Genomic DNA, 17,381 nt, shown 5'->3' with positions numbered 1-17,381 from the left:
CCACCACACTTACAAAGATGGCCCAATTACTGAGCTCCTACCATATCATATGACCAATAGCATTAGAGGAAGATAGACTCCTCTCAAACCTTAGACTATCATCAAGTCTCCCCATGAGGTCGACCTAAGGATTCCAGTGAGGAATTCCAACACTCACTGTATTATTGTATTCGTTGTTGAAAGCCTTGAAGTCTCCATCCAAATCAAGTAGGTACTCAAAATATAGCAAAAACTAGATTGAAAAGAAAATTCCCAAAGTATTGGGATTTTTCCAAATTCTCTAATATGGTGTTATTTAGTCTCTTTTGGCATTATTGCAATTAAATTTGCATGTTCTTCATAGTATAATGGATGATGTGTTGATTGTAATGTGCATGCAGGAAAAACTTATCGAATAACACTAGCTCAATTGAATATTCTCAGCATGATTCGATACACAATATTACCAGCAGGTAAGCTTCTTTGAATAATAGTATGCATCATATGATCAAGTCTAAATTTTATGCACCATATGGAAAAATAACATTGATTTTTCATGCGTAATGATTATAATCAACTCTACATCTTATGTACAGTATGGAAGAAGAAATTGTGAAATCTACATATAAAGAAGACATTAAGCCCATTGAAGTAGAAAATCTCATGTCTGAAGATCTACCAAAAAACGAAGCTGACCTAAAAACAACAACAGAGAAAGTGGAAGTGGAATTGTCAAGGCTTTTCTCCGATGTAGAAGGAAAGCAAGGAACCTAGTTAGTCATAGATTGGCTTCTTTGGGACAAACAAAAAAACCCCAATATTAAAAAAAAATCCTTAAAACTTTGAATGCAACAAACTCTCATATCATGTAAGTTCAAACTATTGTAAGTGATCTAGTGTGTCATCAAACTAAGGACACTGGGAATATCATTTAGTGCAACAATATTGAACTCAAAAGCAACCAAGGGCAAGAGAAAGTAAATTGGAAGAGTTGGAGTTGTGAGAATACAATGACTGCCCTTACCAAACAATAGCGAACACTGCAAGCTCACGTTCATAAGCTTGAAGTTGAACTTCCTTCTTTAAACGTAGCATTAAATAAATTTAATGCACTCCTTATTAAAATGGGGAAAGCTCTATGAGAGGACAAAACAAGAAAATATGTTATCACAATGTTTGTATCTTTTGATATTTGGAATAAAAGTTTATTTTGCATTCTTTCCATGCTAGGAAAATATTCATGGCAAGAGCAAAGGCTCTTCGAACATAAAATACAACAGCAAGGAATGTGTGTTCCAATACATATGTTGATCAAACTTATGTACATGTTGAGGTTGATCACACTGGGCATACAGAAATGCAAGATAATCAATATGGTCATCAAGTTGGTATGAGTTCTGATGTCAGAAATATTCCACATTATGTTTTTGATCACAATAAAGGAGGTTTATTATCAATTCTACATGAACTACCTCGTTTGGAAGGCATACATCCTTCAATGTGACCTCTCATATATTCCAATGTCTCCATACATCTTTTGGGTTCTATGTCTTATTAGTGTCACTTTTGCCATGCTTGCATCTTGACGTGTGAGAAAAAAGATAGAACTCATGGCCAAGATATTGGAAAATTTGTTGTAAAGCAAGATGAATTTCTCTTCCTCCTTTACCTCCACCTAATTAACCATTGAGTTCCCTTTTGACAGGGGAAAACAACATTAGCAAAAAATTCAATAGCCATATCCGTGCCTATAACAATGCCTTGGCTTTTGCATCATTGGTTGCAAAGATTGATCATTCCTTTGTTGAAAAAAGTGGAGTTTACACTTTCAAAGTTCATGGCTCTATGTATCATAGGATTGGATCCTTAGTACCAGATGCAACAAGGCCTCAATTTGCTCAGATGTATGTCTACGACTCTGAGCATGAGTTACAAAATCATTTGGCCTTAATGAATGAATTGGATCCATCAATACTTGAATCTCTACAACATATGATGCACGAATTCAATCCATTTGCACAAGGTTTGAAGTGTGTCAGTCAAATGCTCAATGAGAATTGAGGTGTCGAGTTGAAAATGACAATATGTGAGAGAAAGATACCATCAAAGCAGTACCCAGCTCCCTCAACAATTGAGATTGCAGGAATCATGATTGGCTAGGGTGATGAACAAAACATTGGTTGTCATGATATTTTACTATGTACTACACAAGGGAGTTACAAAAGAATATCCAATTTGCATAGATCTTACATGCCTTTGCTATATGTTCTTCTATTTCCAAGAGGCTATGATGGAAGGCACTTGAGGATTCCCTATACAAATGTTCCAAATGATATTCTTGAATCATCATTGATAAATAGTCAATGCATCACTCAAAGAGAGTATTATGCATATCAATTACAGATTCGACTTGACACAAATATTTGCTTGCTACATGGAGGACAGCTACTTCAATTGTACACGGTTGATGCATATTGTAGTCTAGAAGAATCTTGATTGCACTGGATTTGGAACAACCAAAAGGTTCTGCGTAGTGAACTTTATTCGAGCTTAGTAGACATGGTGCATGATGATGCAAGAAATGATAACATTATGGGAAGAAGTGTAGACAGTAGAATAGTATTACCTTCAAGTTTTACTGGGGGTCCACGACAAATGTACCAGGGTCCACGACAAATGTACCAGCCTTATCAAGATGCTATGGCCATTGTTCGTTCAAAAGGTAAACCGGATCTATTTATTACCTTCACATGCAACCCCAGATGGAAAGAAGTAACCGATCACTTACTCCTTGGACAGAGTGCAAATGATAGACCAGACTTAACATCATGTAGAGTTTTTCATCATAAGCATAGAAACATGATGAAATAAATAATTCAAGGGAAACTTTTTGGTACAATGATGGGCTATGTTTCAGTGATAGAGTTTCAAAAGAGAGGATTGCCCCATTCTCATACATTGCTTATATCAGATGGTCCTCACACAAACCCCAAACAGTGGGCCAATATGATAGATTAGTTTTTGCATAATTGCCCAATCATGAAATGTTTCCATCTCATCATATCATCTCTCAATGCAATATCCATAGGCCATGTGGGGCATCCAACCCAAAGGCCATTTGTATGCAAGAAGGACAATGTACAAAGAAGTACCCACGTAAGTTTGCGAAAGAAAACTATTGTGGATAGCAGCGGTTATCTTGTATACATGAGACGAGATGATGGAAAGACTGATCCAGTGCAGCAAGCAATCATATCAGAATCCATGAAATTATTATCATTAACAGATAGTCAAAGAATTGCTTTTCATACAATAATGCAAGCAGTCGCACATGATAAAGGTGGGATTTTCTTCTTAGATGGACTTGGTGGATGAGGAAAGACCTACTTAACTGCTTGCTTGCTCATATACGATCTAAAGGATTTGTTGCGCTTGCCATGGCATCATCTGGAATAGCTTCCTTACAACTAGCAAATGGCCGTACTGCTCATAGTAGATTTTAAATACCTTTAAATCTAAACAATACTTCACAATGCAACATTCCAGTACATAGTTATCTCGTAGAAGTATTAAAGACATTGTAAGCTAGTCATTTGGGATGAGGCTCCAACGTGTCATCGTCATGCCTTTGAAGATTTAGACATAACTTTGCAAGATGTTCAATTTAATAATAAGCCATTTGGAGGAAAAGTGATTCTATTGGGAGATGATTTCAGATAAATTCTGCTAGTTGTTGTAAAGGGAAGGTGTGAGGATATTGTTGACTCTACGCTGTGTAGATCTTACATATGGCAAATTACCGAGGTCTTGAAATTGGCTCGCAATGTACGGATCACAACAGATCACTCAGATGACTTCAAGCAATGGCTAATGAACATTGGCAATGGAATTAATTGTATTCAGTATAACCCAATGCAAATATTACCAGTAGAGATGGTGATGCAAAATTCTACCTTGGATGATTTGGTTCATTGGGTTTATTCTGATCTAACTATCACCATATTGTATTGGACCTACTTCTCTAATCGAGCTATTCTTCCCAGAAATAGTGAGGTTGATGATATCAATCAATGTGCCTTGGAAACAATGCTTGGCGAGCTAAATGAATATTTCAGTGCAGATTCAGTTCTAGAGACGGAACAAAATTCATTTCTTTACTCAACTGAATTCCTTAATTATTTGAAACTAGGAAGTGGAGTTCCACCACATCGCTTCCTCTTAAAGCTTGGTGCCCCTATAATCATGCTTTGTAACATAGATCCAAAGCGTGGGCTTTGTAATGGGACAAGATTGATATGCAAAGAGTTTCAGTCTTAGAAGCAGGAATTATCACAGGCAACAAGATTGGTGAAAGGGTTTTCATTCCAAGGATAAACTTCATCATCACCAACACTGAACTCCCATTTACCACCATGAGGAGGCGACAATTTCCAATAAGACTTGCTTTTGGAATGACAATAAATAAGGCACAAGGGCAATCTTTGGAGGTCTTAGGTTTGTACTTAATCACACCAATATTTCCTCATGGTCAATTGTATGTAGCAATATCTCGCACTCGGTCTCCTAATACTATAAAAGTGCTACTACAACAAAATATAGAAGCAATGTCATCAACAATTCTTGATGGCACCATTTATACAACATCAAACATTGTATATAAAGAAATCTTAAGAGCTTAAAGGTTAGTGATTTTTTAAAAACATTTTTTAAAACTTAAATACAACTTTCTAAGCTGCAATAAAATATATTTATGTTTATTTATCATTTAAGATTACTACATATAATGATAATAATATTATATTTTCTTATCTAAAAACTACCATTTTTCAAGGATAAAGGAAGCACTTTTTTTTTGAACAACAATAGAAAGGTCTCTATCTTACAAATGGTTTTTATTTAAATTTAGGGATAATGTTTGAAGCAACATTCTTTATGGGAATGCCGGTGAAAGAGATCACAGAGATTCTAGGTGTGTATCACTATCATTAATATTTTTATATTTCTTTATTCTTATTTATATAAAATGATGTAACCTCATTATTTACAACACCACCTTTATGGTCATCACCTGATCTGCCTTTTTTCTCTATCATCAAAGCAGTAGGTGCCTCTAGAGATGGGTAAAATTATATTTCTTTTAACATTATTTATTCTCATGATATTTAATATTAAGATACCAAATCCAACATATTTTTCTTAATCATTTTGCAAATACATGTTTTAATTTAATATTCTTTTATTTATTGAATTCAGGCTTTTACTGCAACAATTAGATATGTTTATATTGCATCTCTTTGAAGTTTCCATAGAGATGTATGGGATCTTTGCCCCTATCGTAGAGCGAGGTGTATATATTTTATCAAAAAGGTATCACTTCATCTAGCACCGATACAGACTTAATGATGTGGATGGTTTCATATTTGGGACTATGTGTTCCAAATGGATGGAAACTGCATGATAAGACAATGTCATTTTGCACTTGGAATTGCGTTGATATATTCAAACCAGTGTCAGAAGCAACATTCACCTTCTTATGAAATTTTAAATGTCTTTTTTATTATTGAAATAATATGACTTACCTTCGTTCTTTACAGCACCACCTTTATGGTCATCACCTAATCAGCCTTATTTCCCTATCTTCACGGCAGCAGATGCCTATAAATTTGGGTAAATTTTTTTTGCTTTAAAATTATCAAATCTCATAGGCAACTCACTTCTTTTCTTTTCATTTATAATTGGTAATATCAAACACAAAATTACACACGTATTTATATTTTCATCAATCAAATTGTAAGAATTTGTTCTGATTTAATATTGGATTTGTTTGATTCAGGAATTTACCACAATCGAGTACGTTCATAATACGTCTCTATGATGATTCGATAGAGATGTATGGGATATTTGTCTCGATTATAGAACAAGGTGTATATGTATTTTGGGAAGATACAACCTTATCCAACACTCATGTGGACTTGACTACGTGGAAAGTATCATATATGGGACTACATGTTTCACATGGATGGATCCTACATAGTACAACTCTTGATTGGTGTTGCTTTGATATCTTCACATCGCCCATTGAGACAACTTCTTAGAGTGCAAATTTCAAATTTGTTATCTTGAAAATAGTACATTTTTTTGAAATTATTATTGTTCCTTTAAATTAAATTAATTGCAAATGTGCTATTCCAGACAAGAACTTAACATTGTAGAGGCTTCTTTCTAAATTATCTCCATAGGAATATAGATATTATGAGCAATATTTCCCTCTTACATTTGATAACATAGATATATTCATCTTCGCTAAAAAGTTAAAGGGTTTACAATCAATGGTATTTCCGATGCAAATGTCTAAAGTTTACATCCAGAGAAATACATGTAGTGAATACCCTTTTCTATAATCAATAGTGTTTTACATAGCAACAACACATGTATCATGTATCATGTTTTGCTGTAGCAAAGCGCGGGTAGCACACCAGTGATCACAAAGGAGACCACTGTTGTAATACCTCTAGCTAAAAGTAAAAGGAAAGATTTGCCAATTTATTTGAATTTTGCTTTTTCCGAGAGTAAAACTCCCATTTGGGGAATTTTCAAAATTGCAAGCCCGAGACCACGTTGCATGAGAGAACGGCTGACCAAAACATTGTTCCCCGAAGGTCTCCGAACGCAGTTGGTTGTAATATGTTGTAGACAATGACGATGGTGGCGCGCACAATGAGAAATTCGAACGCCCCTTCCCTCATCAAGGACGAAGGTTTGGACCAGGAATCAAGGGACGCCCGACGGGAGCTTCCCTTCAGCGCTAAATTGGATCCTTGGTCCACAGCAGGCTTAGAAGCTCAATTGGAGACTTCCCGTTCGGAAGGACGAGGATTTGCTTCGTCACGAGTGGTACCATATCGGCCTCTTGGTACGTATTTTTCCGAGAAAAAGGTTTGCTATGATAGACTTGAAGCCTTGCCAAGAACATAGTGAAAGTGAAATCTTCATCACTTCTACTCGGTGTGTGGTCAGACGGTTACTAGGTTGACGACCGAACGAAATTCCAATTCGTTATCGTCTACCAAGGTAGTATACTCTTCAGGCTTATAATATCATTCAACCTCTGGTAGAATAGCGTAACAATTAAGAGAAAACTACAGAGCAAGAGCAGGAAAATTTCGTTCTTGAATAAGGACTTACATACATGCCAGAATAGCGGAACAAGGAACTCCACACACATCACATATGACAACTAAGAAAGCTTTCTGTTTTCTCCATTTTAAATCATCCTTAAATCAAGACACAATGGAAGCCTGAAACGGCTCTCTCCTAGCAAAATGCCACAGCCGAGAATCATCGGGAGCGTCATGTTCTTTCACCAGGGCCATCCGACGTGGACGCCACGTCGTCACGTCTTGTTCTTCCCGCCCCTCCCCCGCCCCCCCCGAAAAATGGACAATCCTAGCATGGTAAGGGTTTACTCGGGAGATTTGAGCTGTAGTGTCTGTTTTACGATGATCTCGAGCACAATGCTTTACTGCATATGCCGCCTTGCCAACTGGTTTTCTGATCTGATAAGGCCCAATCCATCGTGCCAAAAATTTATCCGCTAGACCTCTTTCCCCCGAACTAGATAATGGACCATCATTAGATCTCCAGTGGAGAAATGTCTTGGCCTGTGTCTCTTCTTATAGAGAAATCTCTGTCAGCTTTGTGCTTCCTGATGTGCTCAGCTACCAAATGTGAGAGCATCTTGCAAATAGTCAGCCCATTGCAAGCCACTTTCATGCTTGATGTTGCTGACGACCCCTGTAGATTCTTGAAAAGCTGAGTAAGGTAGGATATTCGCAGTTAGAGTGTAGAGGGTTGACGCACATGGCTAGGACCAGTTTTAGAGTTCTATTTAATCTTTTTGCTAACCCATTACAATCCAAATGATGAGGACTGTTGAATTGTTTCTTGATATTCAGTGTATCTGACACAATTTTGAAAACCCCCGTCTTGAAATTACTGCCTTGATCTGAAAGTAGATGTTCTGGGCAAACATGAGGTAGAATCACATCCCGAATAGGAATTCGGCTACATCTCAGGCGGTGGCTGTTTTCAAAGGCTGAGCAATTGCCTGTCGTGTCAAATACTCTGTTAGAAACTATGATTTAATTGTTGCCGGCTGCTGACGTTGGAAAAGGGCCTATTATAAATAAGCCACTAATTTAAATGGCTGAGCTGCGTTATTGATATCATATCTCTTGCATGCTCCATGGGTGGAGTCTTGATTGACAATGGGACAAGATTTGAGATAAAGGTTTAGAGTCTTTGACCCAAATGATTTGGCCTGCAACTTGGTCAAAACTGTAAGAAAATGTAGATGACCACTGAAAACACCATTATGAAATGTGTATAAGTAATGATTCTGTAGGAACAAAGTGGAGACAGGTTGTGAACACAAGTGAGCAAGAGTGCACACACAAGAAAGCTCCAATAGAAATGTTCAAATGAAACAATACAAGTACATGGTATATATAGTACCCAAGTCCTACTGGTCAACCATAGGGTTGACTTATGCCTACAACACCATATCTTTGTAATCTCTTACAAATCCCCCCTCAAAGATATGGCTGAAAGTACCCTGAAAACATCTCAGGTATACCCTGTAGTACCTAAAGTACCATGGTTGCACAAATTCATCCATATGGATATGCAACCTATGGGAGTACATGAAAACAATGTCATTGTGAATCACTTCACAACCCCCCTTGACATTGTGAGAATGTCTCTGATCCCCAAGCCATGTCGATGTTGTAAGAAAAGATCTGTTGACAGGGCTTTGGTGAACATATCCGCCACATTGTCCTAAGATGGACAATAGATGAGATCAATGAAGCCATCAGAAATACAATCCCGTACATAATGATAATGATTTTCAATGTGTTTCATGTGAGCATGAAAGACAGGATTGTTGGCTATGGCAATGCAACTTTGGCCGTCACAGAAGATAGAGTTTGCTTCGCCATCCTGTGCATGAGTCATGCAAAAGCTTCCTTAACCACGTTAACTCTATAGTGGCTGAATTTGCAGCTTTGTACTTTGCTTCACTGAAGGAAAGAGAGACTCGCTCTTACTTCTTACTGAGCCATGAGATACAGACTGAACCCAATGAGAAGTAATAGCCAGTAGTGGATCGTCTGTCGTCAATGTTCCCTGATCAAACTGAGTCGGTGAAACCACTCAGCTTTAGATCACAATCTGAAGCATAATGTAAGCCAAGAGAGAGAGTGCCATGGACATATCTGAGAACCCTCTTTGCTGCATTCCAATGTGTGATTGTGGAACAATGCATGAACTGGCTCAAAAGTCCTATGGCATAAGTAATATCAGGCCGTGTGGAGCATAGATATATCAAACTGCCAACCAACTGCCTGTACAAAGTGCCATCAAACTTTTCAACAGCATCATGCTTACTCAGCTTGAGTCCCTTTTCCAATGGAGTAGCCACAGGCTTACAGTTCTCCATCTTAAATTTCTGCAACAACCCCTTCGAATACTTTGTCTGTGACATAGAAATCCCATCATGGGTCTGCCAAACTCAATGCCAAGACAATAATGCAATAGGCCCAAATCTGTCATGTAAATGGAGACAGGTTGTGAATGAAGGAACATGAGAGCGATATCATTGGATTCATGTGATAGCAAGTACAAGTGCCTCTTTTATAGGCAGGGCAGCCTTCTCTTTGAAATCATAGATGAGGTCACTAGACCTCCACCTCATACACCTAACTTAACTCTAGGAGGTGACACTAATTGCTCACCTACTAGACACATTCACACCCACACAATTGTAGGACACCCTAAGACTCTAGGACACACTCAACTTGACTCCATGTTCTAACACCCCCCCATGGAGGAAAGGTGAGGGACTACTGGAATAGAACCAAGAATAGAATATGACAATGATGGTCATCAAAACTGTGCATGCCGGTCTAGAACTAGACATGGCTCCCACACAATCTCAGAGGCAAGTGAGCATGGCTCACAGGCTAGTGAGCATAACATAGAAATCTCATCTAGCATGGCTCGGAGGCTCATCATGCATGGATGCATGATCAACTCAGAGGTCTAGGAGACCAATGCACCAACAAATAGACCTATCAAAGCCAAAATGTTCCCTCAATACATCTCCTATCAATGGCCAATACATGATTCCCACAGAACACATCCCCCCTTGGCTCCAAGTAGGGATTGACAAGGGACTAGGAGCCATACACAAGAAATAGAAAAATAAACATCAATTTAGGAGGACTATCCAAGGCTGAGAACCTTTATGGACTCTGACAAACACAGACTTTTATTCCATTCATTTTGGGGGTCATCCCGGGCAGAGTACCCATGACTCACTGATTAAGGTGAAAAATGAGTGACCCATCTCCTTGAGGAGAAATAGATCCCCTTGCTGTAGTGAAATGATGCTTCAATATCCTTGTCTAGTGGTGGTCTCCACAGCAATATAAGAGGCTTCTTGAAGTAGGTATTCTGCTGTAGTAGACTCTCGAGGGGTGTATGACTGATTATTCGTTGCATCCTTACAGGCCAACGTAGAAAGACTCCAAGCATAGGCACTCCTATTATAATTGTGTGTAGATCTTGCATAAAACCGAACCATCAATATGTATGGGATTTTGTAGTGTCTAAATTTTATGCACATCGGCGGTTTCAACAGGTTGCCTTCATACACCACACTGTTTCCGGCAAGGAAGAGGAAGTAAAAGACCTTATTCCCATCCTTTTCTGCAACTGTAAGTGTCCGATCATGGTCACCATCCAAGAGAATCTCAGGATCTACAATTGGAACCATACTGCTGTCTTGAGAAATTGCATCATATCGTGCAAGGCCCCATGCAATCACTTGAACAACTAGCACAAAATGACCATTAGGAATACTGACTACAGCTTGCCATTTAGCAAACCTTGCCCCTTGCTTGTAGCTTTTCATTCTTCAATCAATCACTCAACAAAGATACACTGCCATCTATACGTATTGAATCAGAATAATTGTCTTAAGGATAAACATGGTGAGAGCAGTGATCAACCAATGCATCACCCCAGTCAACCAAGCTCTGTTGAAAGCGTGTCAAATAATATGCTATAGAGTGGCCAGATATCAATGAAAAATTGCGTTGATTGAAATATGTTGACTGCCTCTAGGCTGTCTGAATCAATAGATGAATACAGACCAGGTAATCGAAACTGGCAGAAGATGCGCCGCCGTTGACAGAGTACCAACAAATATGCATCGCCGTCTTATGTGCCTTGATAGGACAATCTCTAGAACCACCTCAGAAAAATACGTGCGAATGATGCTGACAAGATTATGCCATTACGAACTGATAACAATATGCATCTCACATAATACCTTGTGTTTCCATGTAGCATGCCCATTCAACGATGCTGGAGAAGAGAAGATTACGCCTTGCAGAATACCTTGCGCCGCCTTAGAAAGAATCACCGATTTAGAATTCAAAATTGTGTGCATCTGAATCGCACAAGTATATCCTTCTTGAATAGCCAATTTACAAGTATTCGTATTCCAAAGACACGCGAAGCAGTGCCAATGGTATAAAATCAGGAGCTAGTAGATCATTGGATAGAGATGCGTCTGGCTGTGGTGGACTCAAAGCTTCAAACGAACCATATAAGCTAAGCATGCAAATCGAAAAGCTGGAAATAGTAGTTGTGCAATGGTTGGAGCAGACTGGCTTGCATCTCACGTGTAGAAGTGTAGGAACCCCGGTTGGCTCTGATACCACGTGAAGGAACATGAGAGCAGAAGATAATCACATGATAGAGACAAGATTGAGGCAACAAATTGATATCATTGGATTCATGTGATAGCAAGTACAAGTGTCTCTTTTATAGGCAGGGCAGCCTTCTCTTTGACATCGTAGGTGAGGTCACTAGACCTCCACCTCATACACCTAACTTACTTAACTCTAGGAGGTGGCACTAATTGCTCACCTACTAGACACATTCACACCCACACAATTGTAGGACACCCTAAGACTCTAGGACACCCTCAACTTGACTCCATGTTCTAATAGTGAACACAAGTGAGTAAGAGTGCACACACAAGAAAGCTCCAATATAAATGTTCAAATGAAACAATACAAGTACTTGGTATATATAGTACCTAAGTACTATTGGTCAACCATAGGGTTGACTTTATGCCTACAACACCATATCTTTGTAATCTCTTACAGATTCTGTGGTATAAAGTAGGCTAAAATGGTAGTAATGTCATGGATGCTGAAATCTAGCGTCAGACACTTAAAGATGCGCAGGGTCATCCCTTATGATAGAAAGCCATGGAGTCTGAGATTAGGTCCATTGAAAGGGATGCCACATGTAATTTTGTTGATCCTCCCATTGCAGAGAATGTTGTGGGCACCAAATGGATCTATAAGGTCAAGTACCATTTTCAAATGGCACAGTGGAGAAATACAAAGCTTATCTCATTGCCAAGTGGAATGCACAGGAAGAGGGAATTGACTATGAGCAAGCTTCTGCTCTGGTAGCCAAAATGGCCACCATTCGTCGTGCAATTTCCTTAGCTGCATGTAATGGGTGGGTAGTATATCGGATGGATGTTAAGACAGGGTTAAGATTGCCTTTTTGAATGGGGACCTTAAGGATGTTGGATTAGTAGGGGTCACCTCCCCATCTGTGAGCTTGAGCCCCCAAATGAGGAGTGCATCAGGTAGATTTGGTTTGCCACATGAGCAGCAAACAGGCTGCCATGTGAGCAGCAAAGAGAGGAGGGTACTTAGTAGAGGAAAAGACCCAGGCAGGTCCTACCTGGCCGACCTGGTCGGCCCATATTTTCATGCATTTGCTGGCCCTGCCTGGCCACGTGGCAGGCTGCCACTGGCCCAGGCAGGCCTTCCCTAGAACCGACCTGCTCCTGGTCCTTTTCCAGGCTCATATGCTGCGCAAACCAGTCGTCTTGCTATACCAGCACCTCTGCCTGCATTTCACCTTTTCTGAGGCCATGTCAAGGCCCCAAAGGCCCTCACTTCTGGTCCGTACATGTACTGCAGCAGTTCCATACTGAGTGACATCATCTGCTATGTAGGTGCGCTGTTCCTTGCTGTAAACCCTGCGCAGTTCTGCCTCTTCCATCCGTAGACAGCCTCTGGACATGTCTTTGCCAGATCTACCCTCCACGGTGGGTTGGAAGAGGCTATTGGGTCAGCTATATGGCCCCTACCAGGTTGGCCAGATCAAGGGGCTTGGAGCCCTATAAATAGAGGCCATTTGGGCCTCACTGTTAGAATATGAAGCCAAGTTGAGTTAGTTTGGTGCCTTCTAATGTGAGTTCTAGTCTAGTATGTCCTATGGATGCCACGTGTCACATTGGGAGCTATCCCATATGCATAGGTGTTCATGTGTGTGTGTGTGCTCTATATAAGAGTTGTACTTGTCTAGTGTCAAATCAATCAAGCATCAAGCTACAAGCTCTTTGGTCTACGTGTGAGTACTTTCATTTTGGTTCATTGCTCTAGTCATTTCATTTCCATTTCATTATGTCTCTCTTTGAGTATCACTTCCTCTCTCCCTAGCCTACCCTCTCTCTCTCTCCCTCTCCACCATGTGCCTTCATGTGGTATCAGAGCTTCCCTTCCTACCTTCTTCTTGCTCTATCTAGAGGATGAGAGAAGCCTGCAAATGGAAGCTCCCCTCTCCTCTAAGGTAGAGCCTCCCTTCCCTTAGCCTCGCCATGATTCCTCGCCATCAAGTACTGCGGTGTCCTAGTGATTGCTCCTGGTCCTCGTTTGTGAGTTCAGCTCACTCCTGCATCAGTTCGTGGTTCTCCCTCACCATTGGCGGATATTCCTCGTCAATTGGTCACCAAAAACTTGTTTTGGAGCATTCCAACGGCTGTTTTTTGACCTTTTGAGGTCCGATTTCGACGTTTTTTGACATTTCGGCACTGCCCAAACATACACAACCTTGTCCCGCACCATTTCGAGGGAAAACAATTTTGAATTTTTTGTCTATACAGCTGCTCGTACACCCGTACGGACTTCTGCAGGCGGATGTGCGACAGTGCCAGGAGTCCGTACCAAGATGTTCTTAAGCATGAATGACCACAAGGCATATTTTGGTCCATCCAGCTTGTCACCCTCGGACAAATTGCCAAAACTGTGTGAAAGAGTCGACATGATGCAAAATGGGATACTCACAAGCTGCAAATGTACCTGCAAAAAGAACTGCGAGTCCCAAAAGTGCAACTGGCTGCAAATGTGCTTGCAAATCCCAAACTAGTACTAGCTGCAAATGCAAAGTACGATTGGCTACTCTGAAATGCCACTGACTGCACAATGCAATCATTGCAAAAATGGCATCAACCAATCACTGCACTTTGCTGTAATTTGAAGTGCAATCCCAACTGAAAATGCACAACCCAAATCTGAAAGAGTGCACCCACGAGTGAATGCATCCAACGGAGCTCAAAAGCATCCACAACTGTAAAGTAACTGCAAATGCACCGAATAATGTAGAGTATCTACAAATGCACGTGAGAGTGCAAGAGTATGGGCTGCAAAAACAGTCCCGAAGCGAAATACACAGCTCAAAACACTTACTGGAAGTGCAACTTGGCCCGAACCACCTGCAAAACAGTGCAAGTTGGAGATGACAAAGGAGCTGTTTGGAGCTGAATGAAGCTGTCGGGAGTACTTATGAACACAATACACGTGTAGAGAAGAGCTTGGAGAAGTATGGAGACGCCTGGAGTTGCTCGAACACACCCGGGAGAGACTGGAACTGAAAAAGGTCCAGATCTGAGCAGAAACGCCCAAAAACAGCCGAAAACTGTTCGAATCGGCTTCTAACAAGTCGTACGGGCTCAAAATCAGGTTCTGACAAGTCATACGTGTAAGGTACCAGCGTCTTGGACTTAGTCTCTAAGTCGTGGCACCTCACGTCGGACCTGTTGACGAGTCCCAACCTCCCTTAATATCTCGGTTCTAATACCACAATCCCCTTATGCAAAGCGTTAGCCAAACACGACCCCTAGCATGGGCTGGCCACCGAGTATCCCACTGCACCACGCCCCACTGGGCAAGCCCTTAGGCTTCACTATCTTCGGTCCACGGAGTCACATGGGTCGCCAAGATCTCGGGAACGTCCACCGCGCAACGTCCTGATTAGCCCACGTTTCCTTCTTGGTTAGCGGCCTTTACGTGGGTCGGCACGCTTGACCCCTTCGGGCTCACCACGAGTCCCGGCTCGGTACCAAACGGTTCACGGTTTATATAATGGTATGGAGAACGAACATGGCCCTTACCGTTCCCCACTCACTTTCACGTGTACTCAACCCGTCCCACGTTTTGCTTTCCCGTGCGTGCGCTTCAACGTGCACCACAAGATCACAACCCACAAGATGGCATCATGACGTTACTTGAAAGACGGTACTAGATGGAGTGCCAAACGGTCGCTAGAACGCGCTTGATTGCAATAGAAGTATGTACAAGCAAGAGGGAGCATAAACGGCCGTCGACGTTTTCCTCATGGAAATCAACCTCACATGAGAGAGCACTATCCTCCATATAGTAGTGGCTGGCCGCTAGGCACTGCGATGCCTCCCTTCGCCATAGAACGCTCCATACACTCACGGTAGGTCAACCCTAACGTTGATTTTTCTTACAGTACGGACTCGTGGCACTGTCGCACAACTGTACGGACAGATCCGTACGGACGAAATTTTTCTTTTTTTTTTTCCCTGCCTGAAATGGTGCGGGACAGGCTTGTTTGTATGTGGGCAGCTTCAAAATTTCAAAAAACGTCGAAATTGGACCTCAAAAGGTCAAAAAACAGCCGCTAGACTGTTGGAGCTACCTCAAGCAAAAGCTAGAGAGCTGAATGTGAGAACCAGGAACGCGCACTAGAGCACCAAGCTTGCAGGAGTCTAGAAGCAAGCGCGGGAATGGGCTCTAGAGACGGAAGCGCTCTGATACCAAATGTAGGAACAAAGTGAAGACAGGTTGTGAACACAAGTGAGTAAGAGTGCACACACAAGAAAGCTCCAATAGAAATGTTCAAATGAAACAATACAAGTACTTGGTATATATAGTACCCAAGTACTACCGGTCAACCATAAGGTTGACTTTATGCCTACAACACCATATCTTTGTAATCTCTTACACATCTATTTGTGTTGTGTGAGGCATGACACTGCCTATGTTACAAGGTTGCTCAGTCAATTTATGCATTGTCCTACAATCATTCATTGGAATGCAGCCAAAAGGGTTCTCAGATATGTACATGGCATGCACTTTTTGTATACATTATGCTCAAGACTATGACTTTGCCCTTCATGGGTTCATAGACTCATATTGGTCAAGCGACATTGATGATAGAAGATCCACTTTTAGCTATTGCTCCTCATTGGGTTCAGTTTGCATTTCATGGCTCAATAAGAAGCAAGCTAGAGTTAGTCTTTCATCTAGCGAAGTGGAATTTACCACTATGGAATGCATGTGGTTGAGGAAGTTAATGCATGATTTGTGCCATTCACAGGATTGTGTGGCTGCTCCCACTTATTGTGACAATCAGAGTTACATTGCCATTGCAAACAATCCCGTTTTTCATCCTCACATGAAGCACATTGAAAATCATCACATTATATTCACGGTTGTATTAACGATGGTTTCATCAACCTTATCTATTGTCCATCTGAGGATAATGTGGCGGATATCTTTACTAAGAGCCTTTTCACAGAAGTCTCACAATCGAGAAGGCTTGGGCAGGAGCATACAAACAATGTCAAGGGGGTTATAAAATGACATTGTTATTTCTTTGTACTCCCATAGGTTTCTATATCTTATGGATGAATTTGTGCAAACATGGTACTTTAGGTACCTTAGGTACCACTAAGACATTGCTTGAGTACTTCAAGCATACCATTGAGGGGGTTTTTTAGGAATGTTACAATGGTATGGTAATGTAGGCTATATTTAGCTTAATTATTATAGTATATTTTATTTCTTCATATTTGGGTTCCATTTATAACCTATGTGTTGTACTTTATTTGAGGAGCTATTCAGTGGAGCTGTGTTGATCACACTGTTGTTTGTGTCCACCTCCCCACAGTTCCAATACGTCCCTACTTCTTTGGTGAGCAGGGAGTCAGGACATCTTTGGAGATCAATGATGCCTCTCTCTCCAAAGAGAGAATGCCCATTTGTTTTTCCGGAAGACAATCACCATTAGTAGCATTAGAGGCTAAAACATCTAGGGAGCACGGTGCAGCTACAAAGGGTTTCGAGAAGACCAATGAGCAGCATCAATGTTTCTACAAGGCTTGGCCTGCAGGCAATCGTTTTTTCTTTCTTTTAGGAATATCAAGGATCCGATAGTTG

At 40.8% G+C, this 17,381-nt stretch overlaps 1 protein-coding gene across 1 annotated transcript in view; it reads left to right on the top strand.

Annotated features, from left to right (window-relative positions):
* Positions 1-6,632: 6,632 nt before the first annotated feature.
* LOC147885290 (uncharacterized) overlaps positions 6,633-17,381 on the top strand; it is an 85,523-nt gene continuing 74,774 nt past the window's right edge. Inside the window, exon 1 of the mRNA XM_087396895.1 lies at positions 6,633-6,892. Coding sequence (XP_087253021.1) covers positions 6,676-6,892 — 217 coding nt within the window. The 5' untranslated portion in view covers positions 6,633-6,675. The remainder of the gene's footprint in view (positions 6,893-17,381) is intronic.

The sequence above is a fragment of the Dipteris shenzhenensis genome, chromosome 25 (genome assembly GCF_047967505.1).
Source record: "Dipteris shenzhenensis isolate YYH24624 ecotype China chromosome 25, Dip_SZ_1.0, whole genome shotgun sequence".
Taxonomy (NCBI): domain Eukaryota; kingdom Viridiplantae; phylum Streptophyta; class Polypodiopsida; order Gleicheniales; family Dipteridaceae; genus Dipteris; species Dipteris shenzhenensis.
This window is presented reverse-complemented; position numbering and strand designations above follow the sequence as displayed.